The sequence below is a fragment of the Schistocerca cancellata genome, chromosome 7 (assembly GCF_023864275.1).
Source record: "Schistocerca cancellata isolate TAMUIC-IGC-003103 chromosome 7, iqSchCanc2.1, whole genome shotgun sequence".
Taxonomy (NCBI): domain Eukaryota; kingdom Metazoa; phylum Arthropoda; class Insecta; order Orthoptera; family Acrididae; genus Schistocerca; species Schistocerca cancellata.
In genome coordinates, this window is record NC_064632.1 from 412612287 (window position 1) to 412628590 (window position 16304).

Sequence of the window (16304 nt, forward strand, 5' to 3'; positions counted from 1 at the left end):
TATTTAGATGACAACCAATATCGGATAAGAGACTAAAGAAGAGAGTAAATTTCTCTAATTAAAAGTGGTTTATTCTATATGGTTATCAGACGTTACGTGTCCAAACATAAAAGTTTCGACAGTAGGCCTACTTGAAAGAGGTTGTGTGAATGCAAAGTATACGTTAACTGATTGTCATTAAACATGAAAAGTAGAGGAGCTAACTTTGCATCCAAGTTTCGGTAACAGCCGTGGACATCATTCCAACATTGGTATTAGTGGCGTTACTTTTGTTTACGTCAGGATTTGTAATTTCCATACACATGTTCTGCATTGACGTTATAAGACAAAAGTGCGACAAAAGTCGGGCCGATTCGGACACATGTTGAACACTTACATCCAGAGAATAACGTTTACGACAATGTTGTGTTAATTCGTTACACAATTAAGAACAATGAATTAAAAGTTTTGTAGATTGCGCGTACAAAATTATGCTCGCATTTTCCGATTGTCAGTAAGCGTCTTCAGCTTATAGTACTAATCGTATCAACATTGACATGAAATAATAATAGTAAAAAGATTGCACAGCGACCCAGCGTGTATTGGAACATGTCTTTTTATCTGCCGGCAGGGCTGCTCTTTCCTTACTGCAGAAATCATATGCAATTAACTGCAATATCTAAAAAGGACGTCCTATAAGCACATAGCAACATATCGGAGTATAATAAGACTTGGCGTAATGAAGATAGAAGTTTGCGAATTAGTAACAGCAGTCGAAAAAATTATCGGCATTTTTTCAGACGGGCTGTCAAACTATACGCAGCGACTGTTATAGCTATTTAGCATTTGGGCTCATGAGATGTTTGACTGCTTGTATCTAGCTACTCGCGTCTTCATATGAAAAAAATTGGTCTAAAACTAAAAAGCAAAACAAGCAAAAATTAGGGAGTCAGTTTCTCACCCAGAATATCACGTTAAATCCAAATATGACATATTTCAGGCAACAGCTCACTTCACTTGTATCTCTTCTATATTTCCTAACGGGCATTTTGGCCACATTTAGAATACAAATAAGACACAATTTACGAAACAGTAACGATCAGCTGTTCACTTTCGCTAACAACGGCACTGCCATTGTCATCACACAACACTCACTCCGCACGTACGCGTACTGGGTACACAGCTATCACAAACAACACAAACTGGCGCTAGTTTAGCATTTCCACACCATATGCCGGGGCGCTGCAATCACCAAGCGCACTGAAAAAGGAAAAATGAAAATACGTCTCTGAATTTTACAGCGAAGATATTACAGTTCTTGTGGTAATGAGGTAACAGTGTTATTTTGGTTCAGAAATAATAAGTTGAGGTTCCGGTCGTGTCCATAAACTCAGTTACACGAGAATACAGCACTGCAGGTGTTTATGGTGAATGGTCACTTTCCTACTTAACTCAGCTGATTAGGAGGAATGTTACATCTTCGAGGTCAAAGAGTGTTGTGACTATGGCAGGGGTATATACAAAATGCGCTGATGTAAGATATATTCTGGAGTTATTATTTCTTCAGTGTCCGTTTAATTATTTTTGCCTGTAAATGTGTTTTATTGTAACTTCGTTAAGTATACTGTATGCAGCCAAGGCAGATATATGTTGACATAAATCTGAACCAACCTTTATTTTGATTTCTTAAAACTTAATTCATTCGATTCTGAACTACGTTGTCGTAAACTGTGCCGTTAGATAATAGTTTTTAACGTTACATTTATAACATAAATACAGTAGAATTGTAGTGAATGTAGTTATTGACAGAAAAAGTTTTATGCCTTGGACGTTCCTTCCTAAGTATTGTTTTATGTATACCGTTAAGAGTGTATTGATATGAAAAGTAGTTGCATGTATAAGTCATTAATCAAAATGACGAGTGACGCGTGGAGAACGCCAATCACTTGTTTCATGATAATTCGTTACAGATTTTGAAGCCACGCCTAGTGGAAACGCTTGTACGCCAGACACAGTGTTATTTCCACATAACAGCAGCATGCGAAAGGGTGCAGGCAGGGCGATACAGAATTACACCAAAAAGAGACAGACCGTTGACCTACGAGATGGCTAATCCTCCGTATTACATTGGACATAGGAAGTCTTGGAATTCGTGGAACACTTGTGAGTGCAGTACTTCTGCTTGGCACTTATTTTAATGAAATTCCTTATTTCCTGTAGTGTTTCCTGTTTGTATTTGTCATGTAGAAGTAGTATTTCTGCTTATTCACAACAGGATGTACTTCAAAGTAAGACTACTAATTTGAGATCTTGATAGTTATGTAAATTATCCTCAGATAATTTCCAGCAAAACCTCATTCTCATATAGTAACCAGTACTAACATTGCTGTGTATTGTATAAAATTACTACTGATATTTAGGACTGCGCTGTCCATGAAATAATTCAGAATAGGTGTAGATTTAAATTGCGTTACAGTGGGCTGCAAGTAGTGACGCATTCAGATGTGTTCAGTTTGGATTGGCGTACATGGTGACAGTAGTAGGTGGGCATTGTAAAATCTATGTCACTTTATGCAAAACTCTTAACACAAATTTCAGAAAATGCTACTGGGTTTTTCTGTAGTGAATAGTGAAATACGTTTCATATGTGTAATATGTTTGCTGTATTATGACTGTCATGGTTGTTTGTCTGCTCTATTGTCTCTAGAAAAAGTGTTACCAGGAAACGCCCCATTTCTGTTGTTACTACTGAGCAGTGGGGGTTAACTGAAGCCACTGACAGTGTGGGCTTTGACCAATGACTTTGTGGGGACGAAGAACCCCTGGGTCTACCCTCCAATTGTATCGCTGCTCTACCACAGCAAGAACAATTATATCTTTGCCAGATCAGTTCTCTGTAGTACGCACTCCATGCTAAATGCTTCGTGTATACACTGCCAGAAAAAAAGTATTCAAAAATTAGTTATTTTCATAACATCACGTTCATTGGCTCTATCAACTCTCACTAAACTGTCATCTTGCTAGATGCACTAGACCTTGGGCTGGACTACAAATTTGTCTGACAGCACAACTTGAGTTCCAGTCAATAACGTAGAAGCGAAGCAAATATTGTCAGTATTATTTTATTTCTTTCTGTGTACAATGACATCATATGTTGTACTATCATTATTTCGTGCTTCAAAGCAGTCATCTTGTATTGGTAGGTTCAGTTTACTTCTGCGAGGTGCCTGAAGAAACTGTTTAGACTCAATAGTACTATAGTAATATTAGAATGCATGTTTTGGCTTAAGACATCTTAACTACTTTATACTACTTATGTCTTGTGCTTGGGTTCAGTACAAAGGCTATTTAGTCATCTTTTGACAATTATTTGTAAGTTTGACACTATGACATGCAAACTAAATATGTGACAGCTTGTGTATGTAAAATGTACTTCTGTATCAGGCTTCTGGCGCGCGCGCACACTCACTCACTCACTCTCACTCTCTCTCTCTCTCTCTCTCTCTTTCCACTATTGATGTTGACAAAATATATTAATGATTTTATCTCAAATGGAATGTGTGTTGCGATGACAGACTGATGTGTAGTGCAGCTGGAGGTCAAGATGTTAGGCGGTAGTTTTCGTTGGGTGTTGGTAACGATACAAATGTGAATGTGAAATGTAGGTTCTGGTGACACTGGTCTGTAGTGTAGCCTTCGTTAATTTGGAAGCTGGTAGTTTCATTTTCCATTGTTTTCGGTTTACCTGCATTCAGAGTCCTGCAGTATAATCAAAAGTAGAAAAACAGCACAGCAGGAAACGAAAACTTCGTGTTCAACTACTTACTATGTATGTTTTTGCCTCTACAAATGAAGTGTTTAACTCTAAAAATTCAGTTCAATCACATTCTAGCACCCAGTGTGTTAAGATTGTTGATACATTAAATATTTCTCCAACCGCCAACACAAAAATGTTTAGTCATTGACAATACAAATACGCTGTTCTGCTCTCACAACTTTTAGTAATCCCACATGCATTACCAACATACACTTTCTTAGACAGTGAACAGCCCCTACTAAAGTTCCTGACAGGAAGTAGCATGCTGTGGTCAGATTGAGCTGACCAGTTGTGATGTATGATACTAGGTTCTAGATGAGTGAGAGAACACATCACAGTTTCACTCTACAGTGAGTCTTCTCATTTCTCCAATTAAACAGAAATGTTTTTAGGAGCAAAATTAATTAATGTTACAAATAAATAAACTCTTTGGTGGTAATTGCAAGTAAATATAAACAAACAGGTGGTACACCAAACAACTAGAGCCGATATAAACTGACAGAGTTACTGGACATTGAACGTAACAAGAGGAAAGAACATAGCCTTTTCCACATCTGTTGCAATTTTTGCATTTTCTTTATGATAATTTCCAATCACAGCTACTTCATTTCCATAGATGCAGAGTATCAGTACACACCTTTGTATTTTAAGCCTGCTTTCTTCAGTACTCTGAATCTCTCGTGTCAGTTGTGTGCCTGGAGAGGCACATAGAGGTGTATTACACCCTACTCGTACTCCTTTTCTTTATTATTCTTTTAACTTTGGCAAATATTTGTCAGCATCTAAATAATCTTGATAGTACTACCACAACCAGCCAATATTTTGTTCCGTCGGTTCAGCTCTGCCTGCGCTTCACTGCATATTCTGCATACCCCTCCAGAGGTGCTGTTTACCCCAATGTGTCTACTGTGCTTTACTTTGATGATTTTTTTTTCCCATCCAGCCTGCTGATAGATGATATAGGTAAATAGTAACTTAAGGAGTGTCTTAAAGACAGTGACAATAACATGAGCCTTTCCAGTGGGGGTGAGGATCCGTCATATATTGTGGAGGAATGCGACGTGGTGATGAAGAAGAAGCTGGACCAGTGCAAGATTATCAGTCTAGAGGCTCTGGACTTCTGAAAGTTTCAGTGAATTCATAGCAAATTAGAAATGGAGACATCATGGTGGTGGTGGTGGTGGTGGTGGTGGTGGTGGTGGTGGTGGTGGTGGTGGTGGTGGTGGTGGTGGTCTTCAGTCCTGAGACTGGTTTGATGCAGCTCTCCATGCTACTCTATCCTGTGCAAGCTTCTTCATCTCTCATCACGTACTGCAACCTACATCCCTCTGAATCTGCTTAGTGTATTCATCTCTTGGTCTCCCTCTATGATTTTTACCCTCCACGCTGTCCTCCAGTACTAAATTGGCGATCGCTTGATGCCTGAGAACGTGTCCTACCAACCGGGCCCTTCTTCTTGTCAAGTTGTGCCACAAACTCCTCTTCTCCCTAATTCTATTCAATACCTCCTCATTAGTTATGTGATCAACCCATCTAATCTTCAGCATTCTTCTGTAGCACCACATTCCGAAAGCTTCTATTCTCTTCTTGTCCAAACTATTTATTGTCCATGTTTCACTTCCATACATGGTTACACTCCATACAAATACCTTCAGAAAAGAAGTCCTGACACTTAAACCTATTCTCGATGTTAACAAAATTTCTCTTCGTCTGAAACGCTTTTCTTGCCATTGCCAGTGTACATTTTATATCCTCTGTACTCTGCCTGTCAGTAGTTATTTTGCGCTCCCCAAATAACAAAACTAATTTACTACTTTAAGTGCCTCATTTCCTAATCTATTATCTTCAGCATCACCCGATTTACTTAGACTACATTCCATTATACACGCTTTGCTTTTGTTGATGTTCATCTTATATCCTCCTTTAAGACACCGTCCATTCCATTCAGCTGCTCTTCCAGGTCCTTTGCTGTCTCTGACAGAATTACAATGTCGTCGGTGATACTGTTTGCTGAATATACAGATTGAATAACATAGAGGATAGGCTACAACCCTGTCTCACTGCCTTTCCAACCGCTGCTTTCCTTTCATGTCCCTCGACTCTTATAACTGCCATCTGGTTTCTGTACAAATTGTAAATAGCCTTTTGCTCCATGTATTTTACCCCTGCCACCTTTAGAATTTGAAAGAGAGTATTCCAGTCAACGTTGTCAAAAGCTTTCTCTAAGTCTACAAATGCTAGTAACGCATGTTTGCCTTTCCTTAATCTATTTTGTAAGATAAGTCGTAGGGTCAGTATTGCCCCACGTGTTCCAGCATTTCTACAGAATCCAAACTGATCTTCCCCAAGGACGGCTTCTACCAGTGTTTCCATTCATCTGTAAAAAATTCACGTTAGTATTTTGCAGCTGTGACTTATTAAACTGATAGTTTGGTAATTTTCACATTTGTCAACACCTACTTTCTTTGGGATTGGAGTTATGATATTCTTCTTGAAGTCTGAGGCTATTTTGCTTGTCTCATACATCTTGCTCACCAGATGGTAGAGTTTTGTCAGGACTGGCTCTCCCAAGGCCATCATTAGTTCCAATGGAATGTTGTCTACTCCCTGGCCTTGTTTCAACTCAGGTCTTTCACTGCTCTGTCAAACTCTTCACGCAATATCATATCTCCCATTTCATCTTCATCTACATCCTCTTCCATTTCCATAATATTGTCCTCAAGTACATCGCTCTTTTATAGACCCTCTATATACTCCTTCCATCTTTCTGCTTTCCCTTCTTTGCTTGGAACTGGGTTTCCATCTGAGCTCTTGATATTCATACAACTGACTGTCTTTCCTCCAAAGGTCTCTTTAATTTTCCTGTAGGTAGTATCTATCTTACCCCTAGCGAGATAAGCCTCTACATCCTTACATTTGTCCTCTAGCCATCCCTGCTTAACCATTTTGCACTTCCTGTTGATCTCATTTTTGAGACGTTTGTATTCCTTTTTGCCTGCTTCATTTACTGCATTTTTATATTTTCTCCTTTCATCAATTAAATTCAATATTTCTTCTGTTACCCAAGGATTTCTATTAGCCCTCGTCTTTTTACCTTCTTGATCCTCTGCTGCCTTCACTACTTCATCCCTCAGAGCTACCCATTCTTCTTCTACTGTATTTCTTTCCCCCATTCCTGTCAATTGTTCCCTTATGCTCTCCCTGAAACTCTGTACAACCTCTGGTTCTTTCAGTTCATCCAGGTCCCATCTCATCAAATTCCCACCTTTTTGCAGTTTCTTCAGTTTTAATCTACAGGTCATAACCAATAGATTGTGGTCAGAGTCCACATCTGCCCCTGGAAATGTCTTGCAATTTAAAATCTGGTTCCTAAATCTCTGTCTTACCATTATATAATCTATCTGAAACCTTCTAGTATCTCCAGGGTTCTTCCATGTATACAACCATCTTTCATGATTCTTGAACCAAGTGTTAGCTATGATTAAGTTATGCTCTGTGCAAAATTCTACCAGGCGGCTTCGTCTTGCATTTCTTACCCCCAATCCATATTCACCTAATACGTTTCATTCTCTTCCTTTTCCTACTGTCGAATTCCAGTCACCCATGACTATTAAATTTTCGTCTCCCTTCACTACCTGAATAATTTCTTTTATCTCATCATACATTTCATCAAATTCTTCAACATCTGCAGAGCTAGTTGGCATATAAACTTGTACTACTGTAGTAGGCGTGGGCTTTGTGTCTATCTTGGCCACAATAATGCGTTACAAGACCAGATCAGTCAATCATCCAGACTGTTGCCCCTGCAACTACTGAAAAGGCTGCTGCCCCTCTTCAGGAACTACACGTTTGTCTGGCCTATGAACAGATACCCCTCCGTTGTGGTTGCACCTAGGTTACGGCCATCTGTATCGCTGAGGCACGCATGCTTCATCACAAACAGCAAGGTCCATGGTACATCACATAGTTGTCATCTCACCAATCCATATTATTGTGTCCATTTTAGCTTTGCTCTTGTTGCAAAAAAAAAAAAAAAACTGAATATTTTTTTTATAACAATGAATATTGACAATGTAATTTAAGTAGATAGATAAAAAATTAACTCTCCAAGCAGCAGCAGCAGAGGAAAACACATCTCGTCTCATCTGGTAAGTCTCCTTCATCTGGGGTTCTGGGTGACTTTTCTGCACTGTACCCCTTTCCCTACACTCCACTTCTTTCCCCTTTAACTCTTCTGCCAGAATAAAGAGCCAATGGCTTGCAAAAGTTAAACCCTTTTGTGTGTGTTCCCTTGCTTCTGCTGCTGCTCCTTGGTGAGTAGATTTTTTATCTACCCATTTACATTGTATTGACTATTTGATCGTAAGTCTTTGTGAGTTCATTCTTATGATGTGTCCATAGAATCTTAATCTGTGTTTACTAACGTCACTGTGGATGTTTGTGGATTGTATGATTTCCTGACTGCTTCAGAGTCAGTGTTAGTGTTGCTCACGTAAACTTTTCAGCCTAGAATTTTTCTTCTGAGTTTGTGTTTCTTTTACTCACTGTTTTGATTGTCAGTTTCCCTGTTAAAAATTAGTGATTCTGGTTTAATTATTGTATTGCAGTGTCGTAAATTTGTACACTTGGAATACATTTCTTGGTGTGCATATTTCATGCTGTTAAAAATGTGCACTTTCATTCAAGCTGAAATGTATTTGCTACATCAGTTACTGCTGCTAAAATGGCAGTTTAACAAGATTTTAGTGAGTTTGAATGTGGTGTTATAGTAGGTACACAGCATCTCTGAGGTAGTGATGAAGTGGGGATTTTCTCGTACAACCATTTTACGAGTGTACCATCAATATCAGAAATTCCGTGAAACATCAAATCTCGGTGTGGTCGGGAAAAGATCCTACAAGAGTGGGACCAACGATAATTGAAGAGAAGTGTTCAGCATGACAGAAGTGAACACCTTCCTCAAATTGCTGCAGGTTTCAGTGCTGGGCCATCAACAAGTGTCAGCGTGTGAACCATTCAACGAAAAGTCATTGATATGGGCTTTCGAAGTCAAAAGCCCACTCGTGTACTTTTGATGACTGCACAACATAGATTTACACCTTGGCTGGGCCCGTCAACACCGACATTGGACTGTTCAGACAACCTCATGAATCTGTGGACCTTGTATGTCAGCAGGGGACTGTTCAAGCTGGTGGAGGCTCTGCAGTTGTGTGGGGTGTGTGCAGTTGCAGTGATGTGGGACCCTTGATAAGTCTGGATAAGACACTGACAGATGACATGTAAATAAGCAGCCTGTCTGGTCACCTGCATCCATTGAAGTCCATGCTTTCTGACAGTTTTGGGCAATTCCAGCAGGACACTGGGACACCCCACACATCCAGAATTGTTAAAGAGTGGCTCTAGGAATGCTCTTCTGAGTTTAAACACTTCTGCTGGCCACCAAGCTCGCATGACATGAACATTATTGATCATATCTGAGATGCCTTGCAAGGCCCTGTTCAGAAGAGATCTCCGCCCCCTGGTATTCTTCCAGAATTATGGAGTGCTCTGCAGAATTTGTTAGACGTTAGTTGAGTAGAGGCCTATCAAGTTGTAGCACTTCTTTGTGCTCGCAGGGCCCTATATGAAACTAGGCAGATGTACCAGTTTCTCTGGCTCGTCAGTGTATTTACAAAAGAAGTACATATCAAACTTTTCACTGTGATATTTTCTGGAATTTCTTATAGACATTTTATATGTTGTTTTGCAAGGTGCCGCGGTGGAGAAGAGTTTGTACCTCTTTAATTCTGGCGAACTCTGCACGAGAACTGGACATGCACTCGACCCCCTCCTCACCTACCACCTTATTGATTATTTCCACAATGGTAATGAAAGGAATTGATGGTGGACCCTGCTACTTGGTAAAATAACGAATGCAGACTCACAATAATTTAATAAAAATCATTATCTACTCAGTAAAGGAAAAAGGAATTTTATCATAGTCAACGACAGAAAATGGGATTCTGCATCTATCTATTAAATAATACGCGGATTAAATATTACAATGCGATTTATTATAAGTCAAAACACAAAGGTGCTTCATTGTCAATACAAACAGTAGGCTAAAGAGTAGGTTACACTGAACTATTATGAGAATAAGAGTTGGCTCAAGAACAAGGGGCCCTTGATCTCTGTGATGCAATAGATTGACGATAATGATTGGAGGTCCTAATGAATCACATATTACTCTCTTGACTGTATTGCAGTATTGCAATTAGTAGTGAGAGCTCAAATGGGATCACATGGAGAAACAAGGAAGGTGGACTTGGATCAAAGCGAGCGTGCGTGCTACTGAGGACTTTAGTATAAAAATAATAGGTCCTACAATGCTGGAGCCGCAAAATGCTTTACCAGTCCTGAAACCTGCTGCATGTTGTCGGTAGGCAGCATTCTGATGATGTAGGTGCCAACTTCTGCTTTGCAGCAGCTGTTTCAACTCCTGGCCTCGAAGGCTGTCCAAGAATTCTAAGTTCTGGCAAAAAATTGTGACTAAGTCACAAGACCGCCTGACTCCGACAAAGATCAGATCTTAGAATCATGAGGAGAGACACTCAGTCAGTGCCAGCAGTCTTTGTTCCAGATGCGCCAGAACGGTAAACACACAAACTGCGGTGACACTCAGATGGGCAGCATGACATTTCGCCTCGCCTACAATAGGCGAAACTCGACTGAGGTCAGTCACTCGCTGGTCGCTCAAGCCCATTGATGTATGACCCTCTCAGTATTCATGGAAGTGCAGCCCCCCACCGGAAACGCAATGTGCCGCGTCCTCTGCTGCTCGCCTCGCGCAGGCCACCAAGGGAAGTAAGAGAGGAAACTAAAAGCAAGACCACGTACAGTTCCCAGCATGCATAGCAATCAAGTGAAAAGTATTTTGAGCTCTCAGTATAAATACTCTCATCAGAATAACCTTATTCAGCCTGTTACCACTGTGCAATGACATAAAACATAATTAATGAAAATGAGAGGCGACATGCAAAAGAGGGCATGGAACTTGTCAGTTTCTTTCAGAATCTTTCTTGATTCCTTCTAGTTATGATTTTCATATTTCCTTTTATTCTTTCAGATTGATTTGGCTGTCTCTTTCCTCTTTGTCAACAATATTTTGTAATTGTCTTCTATCTTATTGCTGTTCCTATTAGTGTTTGCACCTTATTGAGATTGAACTGTATAGTCATGTTCCTCATTCAACCGAAGGTGTTATTGTCTGTTTTGTAGAGGAATTAATGTGTGTGCTGTTTCGTTCAATTTTCTTCTGTTGCCAATTATTTGATTGCTTGTTCTCTGGTTCTCCTGGTTGGATACTGCTAGTGTCAAATTTTGAAATTTTTGTCTTCTTTTTTTGTGAACCTCTGAGGTTTGTTCTTGGCGGGCCATGGCCTAATCCTGTGTTCGCATTCTGTAGATTGGGGCATTCATAATTTCTCTATGGTGTGATTAAGATATTGCTTAATCATCAATTTGAAATGCATCAGTAAGTGTGGTCGATGATATCCATGTTGTGTGTTCTGATGGTTTCTTTTTGAAGTTTGTTGATGTGGCTAAAGATTGAATGTTTTGCAGAATTCAACTACTCTTCATCCATTTCAGGTGGTCAGCTTATGTGCTAGATTTTTGGTGGTCTGTTTATGTGCTGGGAATTTTCCAGTTTTCCAGTCAATTTTTACATAATTATAGTGCATTGTTTTCATGGCAAATTCCAGATGTTCCACAAATGTTTTTCTGCAAGTGATGTCAGATATTTGAAAGCAAAAAATTATTTAGGTTTCACAATAACAGAACAGAGCTGATGCTTGCACTGTATGTAAATAAGAACATAAATTGATGAAGCAGTTTTCATTAAATAATATTTTAAGTGGAGAAAGTCAGTTCTAATGAAGGAGAAAAATATAGCTGCATATGGCACTATTAGTTATGTAAGGAGGGGGGGGGGGGACCAACTGGGAAAGGTAAACAGCCTTTATTTATTCCCTTATAAATATTGTTTGATATTGTGGGGTGTGTATATTTTTACTAGCAAATGAAATGTCAGTGGGTTTGAAATGTTGTTTAAATTCTCACTATTTTGCCACAGAAAACTGACAAAGAATATATGGTACAACATTTGCTTTATCCATTAATAACCCTTATTGTTGTTAGTTCCACAATTCCAGTACTGTACTCTGACTTTCTGTATCATGGATAACCTCACTTTCATCGTTCGGTTCTGGGCTAAGTGAATTGACATAATGTGGACACTGTGAATGCACCCTGACTTTACATGATGCCCAGTGTGAATTGGCCTGATACTCACTTGGAGTTCTGTGTATTGCCAAACAACTGCTGGAATTTGGGGTTTACATGTGAAGTACACATAAATATGGATAAAGATTGTAATAGTGAACGATTCAAAAACTTGCTTCATGCTTAATGCAGCACCATGTGCCAGTAATCTGAAACCATCTAATCATGGAACAAAATACTGTCATATTATCTGAGGACCTTGAGGTAGCCAAGTCATGGCACCAATAGAAACATAAGTCAGTAATTGGCTTTCATTGGTTCCCCTATACCACTAAATGGTTCAAGAGCATAAGATCAATAGTAGATGCTGTTCAGCAAAACAAGTGAGAATTGCCACATCCTTCATTGTCTAAAAGGCTGAAGACACTTCTTTGTTTTTGACACTCATTGTGTGTTAGTTTTGTACTCTCAAAAAAAAAATAATGCTTTGATTGTATCCACAAGGCACTGCAGCTAGGAGGTGGAAAAAAAAACTACTTTGATGCTTTTTTGCAATGCAACTAAAAGATGATGATTATATTCAGTTGACACACACACACACTGGTTGAGAAAAAACATCAAATTGCTTATCATTGTGAGTCTGGTGTGATATAATGAACCAAAGTGCTATAAATGAATGAAATTGTCATCTATAATATGAGGAATGAGAAACCAAAGATAAAAAGAAGAGCATTTCTGAAAGAATAGTTAGTATCACTAGTGAAACCTTCTCTGCACACACAAGTGAAAGTAGCTACTTTTAGATGTAGTCTTCGCACAATGATCTCAAATACATTGTTATCTTGCAATTAAACAGAACAAGCAGCAGAAGAAACGGGAAGCAAAGATGATGTGACTTCTGCCCTCGCAACTGTGCCAGAAAAACATTGAATAGCTGCAATTCATGTCACAGAAGTGTACATAATGAACACAAGAGTTCAAATACACTTGAGTACATTGAGTGTAAAAATTAGAATAAGAAACCATCTGGCTCAGACAGAGCTCTGTAAAAAGAACGAGTAAGACTTTTTGGTCATAAAATACTTTGATTTGTTGTTTGAGAATATAACAGTTTGCAAGGAATGCTATAAATCAGACTTAAACTGTCCACATATACTTCAGTAAAATATCCAACATATGAACTATATATAAGTGTAACTAACGATTATTTCAGTTTCTCCTTAAATCGAAGGAAAATTACTTTATGAAGCATAGCCTTACTGGTGAAAGTTAATGAATACAGTAATTAACTGATAAGATAGACTTTAGAAAATTACTTTATGAAGGCATAAAGCTTTCTGTAATGGAAAATTAACTAGTCTACTTTCAAAAAACTGGCCATTTTTTTAAAGAAACGTGTAATGTCCTGTCGTTCTCCACACAGCACTCTGCGTTCCGTTGCTTCATTGCAAAGATGATGATGAAACAGTAAGTCCATTACTGACACACTAAGGTGTTCAAAACATTGAAGGGCAGTTCTGAGAGCCTTTAGTCCCTCACTATGTGATATTGTAGGGTCTTGTAGAATAGAATCCTCAATGTCAGCATCTTCATCATTTTTGTGAGTTTCCTCATTTATTGTGACAACATCGATAATTTTCCAATTGGACACATCTTGCTTGGCATTGATGTGGAACCATTCTTTGACTTCATTTTCATTGGGTTCTTCGTATCCAGGAACTTTGTTCACGAGCTCGATGAAGTTGAAATTTTTTTCATCATAATGTTCAAGGAGCTTATTTCGCCGGTGATCAAGTTTTTATCCCTCTGGAATGGACTAGTGTCAGTTCATTCCAGGAGTTCACCACCCATCCATCAATATCTAACAGGTCAGATTTTTTACTTCTTGATCATCATCAGTAGCAGAAAGAAGGGATGATAACAGCTTGTGCCGATATCTTCTGTTGAGACTAACCAAAACTTCTTGATCCATGGGCTGGCATAAAGCTGTGATACTGCATGGGAAAAACATTGCTTGTATGTTCTCATTTTTTAACTATTCAGTGAGCTGGTGCAAAGCCACATTGTTCAAGATCAGGATAAACTTCCTTGGCAGGTTTTTAGATGGTAAAAACTGCTCAACCAACGGAACAAATACTTTATGAAACTGTTCTTCAAAAAATTGCACTGCCCTTCCAGGGATCTACTGGTTTTTGCACTAATTGGCATGCCCTTCTCTCTTTTTGGATTAAACATATGTTGTACTTTTTCTTTCTTTCAATGTTTCTGTGCAAATTCGCTTAAATGCACCAAGACTCAATTTCTGTCCATTTCCTCTTCCAGTCTCCAATTGTACTTTCGCCGACTCCCAAGTGCCTAGCCATTGCACTTACCTTTTATCCCTTATCCAGTCACGTGTATGTGCTCAACCTTTGTTCCATAGCAAAAATTAATCTGCTTTCTTTTGACAGACGATTCCACCATGAGGTACTGTAAAGCATGCAGAAACTTTGAAAAAGCTCTGAACATGAGTCTCCCACATCAACTTGCGCATTTCAGTTAAGAAACTGACTAACCATGGCAAAGGCTGCAGGTAGATTGAACAATTTCACACATTTGCCAGTATTCTTGATCAGTTTTGTGGGAACATTGTCATTTTCTCTTCTGTTTTTAAACATTTAGTGTTCTCTTGTCTCTATCATCCTTAATTTTTCATATTTTCTATAGCTACTTCACTATTTCCTTCAGAAAGTTTTCTTTACTATTTTATCTTTGATATTGCTTCATAGTCTTCTGTAATTAACTTCTTCTTTTACATCAGTTGTGTGTTTTGCATAGTCTGCTTTTTAATAAGCTGAACAATATTTATCTTGTTTTTGGATTTAATTTTTCCAGGCTTCCACTTTCACTGCTTTGTACATATCAAATTTGATTTGTTCTCATTTTGTTTTCTCTGCGCTGTGATAAATACATAGTGAAGTTGCCTGTTTTCTGTAGATAACACTTTGTAAACCACTTCAGTTACAGCATCTCTCTCTTCTGACATGTGCATTGAAGTGGAGCTATCGTGACTAATTTGTGACTTCTTCTTATATCTGCAGCGGATAGCCCGCAGCATCCTTACCTGCGGGCACTTCGTTCACATGTTGAAAATAGCTGTCTTTGTATTGCCGAGGCAAACATACACTCCTGGAAATTGAAATAAGAACACCGTGAATTCATTGTCCCAGGAAGGGGAAACTTTATTGACACATTCCTGGGGTCAGATACATCACATGATCACATTGACAGAACCACAGGCACATAGACACAGGCAACAGAGCATGCACAATGTCGGCACTAGTACAGTGTATATCCACCTTTTGCAGCAATGCAGGCTGCTATTCTCCCATGGAGACGATCGTAGAGATGCTGGATGTAGTCCTGTGGAACGGCTTGCCATGCCATTTCCACCTGGCACCTCAATTGGACCAGCGTTCGTGCTGGACGTGCAGACCGCGTGAGACGGCGCTTCATCCAGTCCCAAACATGCTCAATGGGGGACAGATCCGGAGATCTTGCTGGCCAGGGTAGTTGACTTAAACCTTCTAGAGCACGTTGGGTGGCACGGGATACATGCGGACGTGCATTGTCCTGTTGGAACAGCAAGTTCCCTTGCCGGTCTAGGAATGGTAGAACGATGGGTTCGATGACGGTTTGGATGTACCGTGCACTATTCAGTGTCCCCTCGACGATCACCAGTGGTGTACGGCCAGTGTAGGAGATCGCTCCCCACACCATGATGCCGGGTGTTGGCCCTGTGTGCCTCGGTCGTATGCAGTCCTGATTGTGGCGCTCACCTGCACGGCGCCAAACTCGCATACGACCATCATTGGCACCAAGGCAGAAGCGACTCTCATCGCTGAAGATGACACGTCTCCATTCGTCCCTCCATTCACGCCTGTCGCGACACCACTGGAGGCGGGCTGCACGATGTTGGGGCGTGAGCGGAAGACGGCCTAACGGTGTGCGGGACCGTAGCCCAGCTTCATGGAGACAGTTGCGAATGGTCCTCGCCGATACCCCAGGAGCAACAGTGTCCCTAATTTGCTGGGAAGTGGCGGTGTGGTCCCCTACGGCACTGCGTAGGATCCTACGGTCTTGGCGTGCATCCGTGCATCGCTGCGGTCCGGTCCCAGGTCGCCGACCACTGGCGACAACGTCGATGTACTGTGGAGACCTCACGCCCCACGTGTTGAGCGATTCGACGGTACGTCCACCCGGCCTC

The 16304-nt window shown here is 40.0% G+C and overlaps 1 protein-coding gene across 1 annotated transcript in view; it reads left to right on the plus strand.

The window, feature by feature from the left end:
• The first annotated feature begins 1374 nt into the window (after positions 1 to 1374).
• The window catches only part of LOC126092485 (28S ribosomal protein S24, mitochondrial), a 35741-nt gene continuing 20811 nt past the window's right edge, over positions 1375 to 16304 (plus strand). Inside the window, exons 1-2 of the mRNA XM_049908103.1 lie at positions 1375 to 1513; positions 1950 to 2142. Coding sequence (XP_049764060.1) covers positions 1484 to 1513; positions 1950 to 2142 — 223 coding nt within the window. The 5' untranslated portion in view covers positions 1375 to 1483. The remainder of the gene's footprint in view (positions 1514 to 1949; positions 2143 to 16304) is intronic.